At 72.2% G+C, this 1,728-nt stretch overlaps 1 protein-coding gene across 1 annotated transcript in view; it reads right to left on the bottom strand.

The window, feature by feature from the left end:
* Positions 1–971: 971 nt before the first annotated feature.
* Positions 972–1,728, bottom strand: part of LOC121340506 (calmodulin-binding transcription activator 2-like) — a 13,494-nt gene continuing 12,737 nt past the window's right edge. The window contains exons 17-18 of the mRNA XM_041413311.1: positions 1,302–1,681; positions 972–1,184 (exon numbers count right to left, since the gene is read on the bottom strand). Of these exons, the coding sequence (XP_041269245.1) occupies positions 1,121–1,184; positions 1,302–1,681 (444 nt within the window). The 3' untranslated portion in view covers positions 972–1,120. The remainder of the gene's footprint in view (positions 1,185–1,301; positions 1,682–1,728) is intronic.

Genomic DNA, 1,728 nt, shown 5'->3' with positions numbered 1-1,728 from the left:
CCTCACGCGCAGGGCCCCCCGGGGCCGGCCCCCCCCTCATCCTCCGCCTGCCGCAGCCGCTTCTTGGCGCGGATCTCGTTCATGGCCTCCTCGATGGAGCGCGTGTCCCGCTTGTTGGCCACGGGCACTGCGGGCACAGAGACACCACGGTGGCTGCCAGCGCCCCCGGCCCCCCGGGCCCCCCCGGGCGGGGACCCCCGGGCCCCCCGGGCCGGGCGGGACCCCCCGCTCACCGCAGCCGTACGCCTTGTTGGCCTCCATGGTGCGGGCGGCGGCCTTGGCGGCCTCGGAGCCAATCAGGTGCCGGTATTTGTCCTTGTAGTCGTTGGGGGGCCCCGGGGGGGCGGGGCCGGACTCAAGCTCCGCCTCCTCCTGCTGTGCCGCCAGCTCCTGCAGGTGAGCGGTCAGCAACGAGCCACGCCCACACCGCCACACCCACCCAGGCCACACCCACCCATGTAAGCCCTCCCTCCATCATCCATGCGTGCCCCACCCACTCAGGCCACACCCACCCATGTAAACCCTCCCTCCATCATCCATGCATGCCCCACCCACTCAGACCACACCCACCAATGTAAGCCCTCCCTTCATCAACCATGCATGCCCCATCCCCTCAGGCCACACCCACCAATGTAAGCCCTGCCTCCATCATCCACGCATGCCCCACCCACTCAGGCCACACCCACCAATGTAAGCCCTACCTCCATCATCCATGTGTGCCCCACCCACCCAGGCCACACCCACCAATGTAAGCCCTCCCTCCATCATCCACGCATGCCCCACCCACTCAGGCCACACCCACGTAATCCCTCCCACCATTACGCACGAGTGCCCCGCCCAGTCCCCCAAGCCCCGCCTACCCGGAGGCGGCGCCGCTCCTCGGCGCGGGCGGGGTCCCACTCCTCCCCGCGCCGGTACGCCTCCAGCTCCTCGTCGCAGGGCGCGAACTCCTGGGCACAGCGGCGTGGGCATGCGGGGGAGGCACGGGGGCGAGCGGGGAGGGGGCGCGGGGCGGCTCTCCCCCCCTCCGCACCGGCCCTCGGGGGACACCCGGACACACCGGGGGGGGGACAGGGACAGGGACAGAGCTCCCCCCGCGCCGGGGTCCCCCGCGGGGGGCTCACGAGGCCAGGCCCCGCGTCTGTAAACTCTCCACCTCCTTGTTCTGCTTCAGCTCCTCCATCCTGCCCCAGGAAAAACCAATTCGGGGAGGGGTCGGGCTCCTGGAGACCCTGCCCCCCCCCCGGCGTCACCTGTCCCCCGAAGCTCCGCTGTCCCCTCCCGGCGTCCCCCCCCCGTACCGGTGGCGGCAGCGCCGCAGGAACCTCATGATCTTCCTGGCCGCCTGGTCCTGCTTGAGGGTGAGGAAGGTGCTCCTGGGGGGGACGAGGGCACGGTGAGGACCCCTGCGGGCCGTGCCCCCGGCCCCGGAGCCCCCCGGGCCCCACCGGTGCTGGCGGAGGCTGCGGAAGCGCTGCTGGATCAGCACGGCCGCGCGCCGGCGCCGCTGGAAGCGCTTCTGCTCCGCGTAGCTGCGGAACTTGCTCTGGATCAGGATGGCGGCCTGCGTCATCCGCTGGAACAGGGCGGGCCCCCCACCCCTCAGTACCTGCTTGTACTTGCGGTAGCAGCGCTGGATGACGGCGGCCGCCAGCTCCTGCTGCTCCTTCAGCCTCCGGCCCTGGGGGCAGCGCGGGGGTCAGCGGCGCCGGGGAGCCCCCCCGGGGC

Source organism: Onychostruthus taczanowskii, unplaced genomic scaffold (genome assembly GCF_017590055.1).
Source record: "Onychostruthus taczanowskii isolate IOZ18803 unplaced genomic scaffold, ASM1759005v1 scaffold401, whole genome shotgun sequence".
Lineage (NCBI taxonomy): Eukaryota > Metazoa > Chordata > Aves > Passeriformes > Passeridae > Onychostruthus > Onychostruthus taczanowskii.
This window is presented reverse-complemented; position numbering and strand designations above follow the sequence as displayed.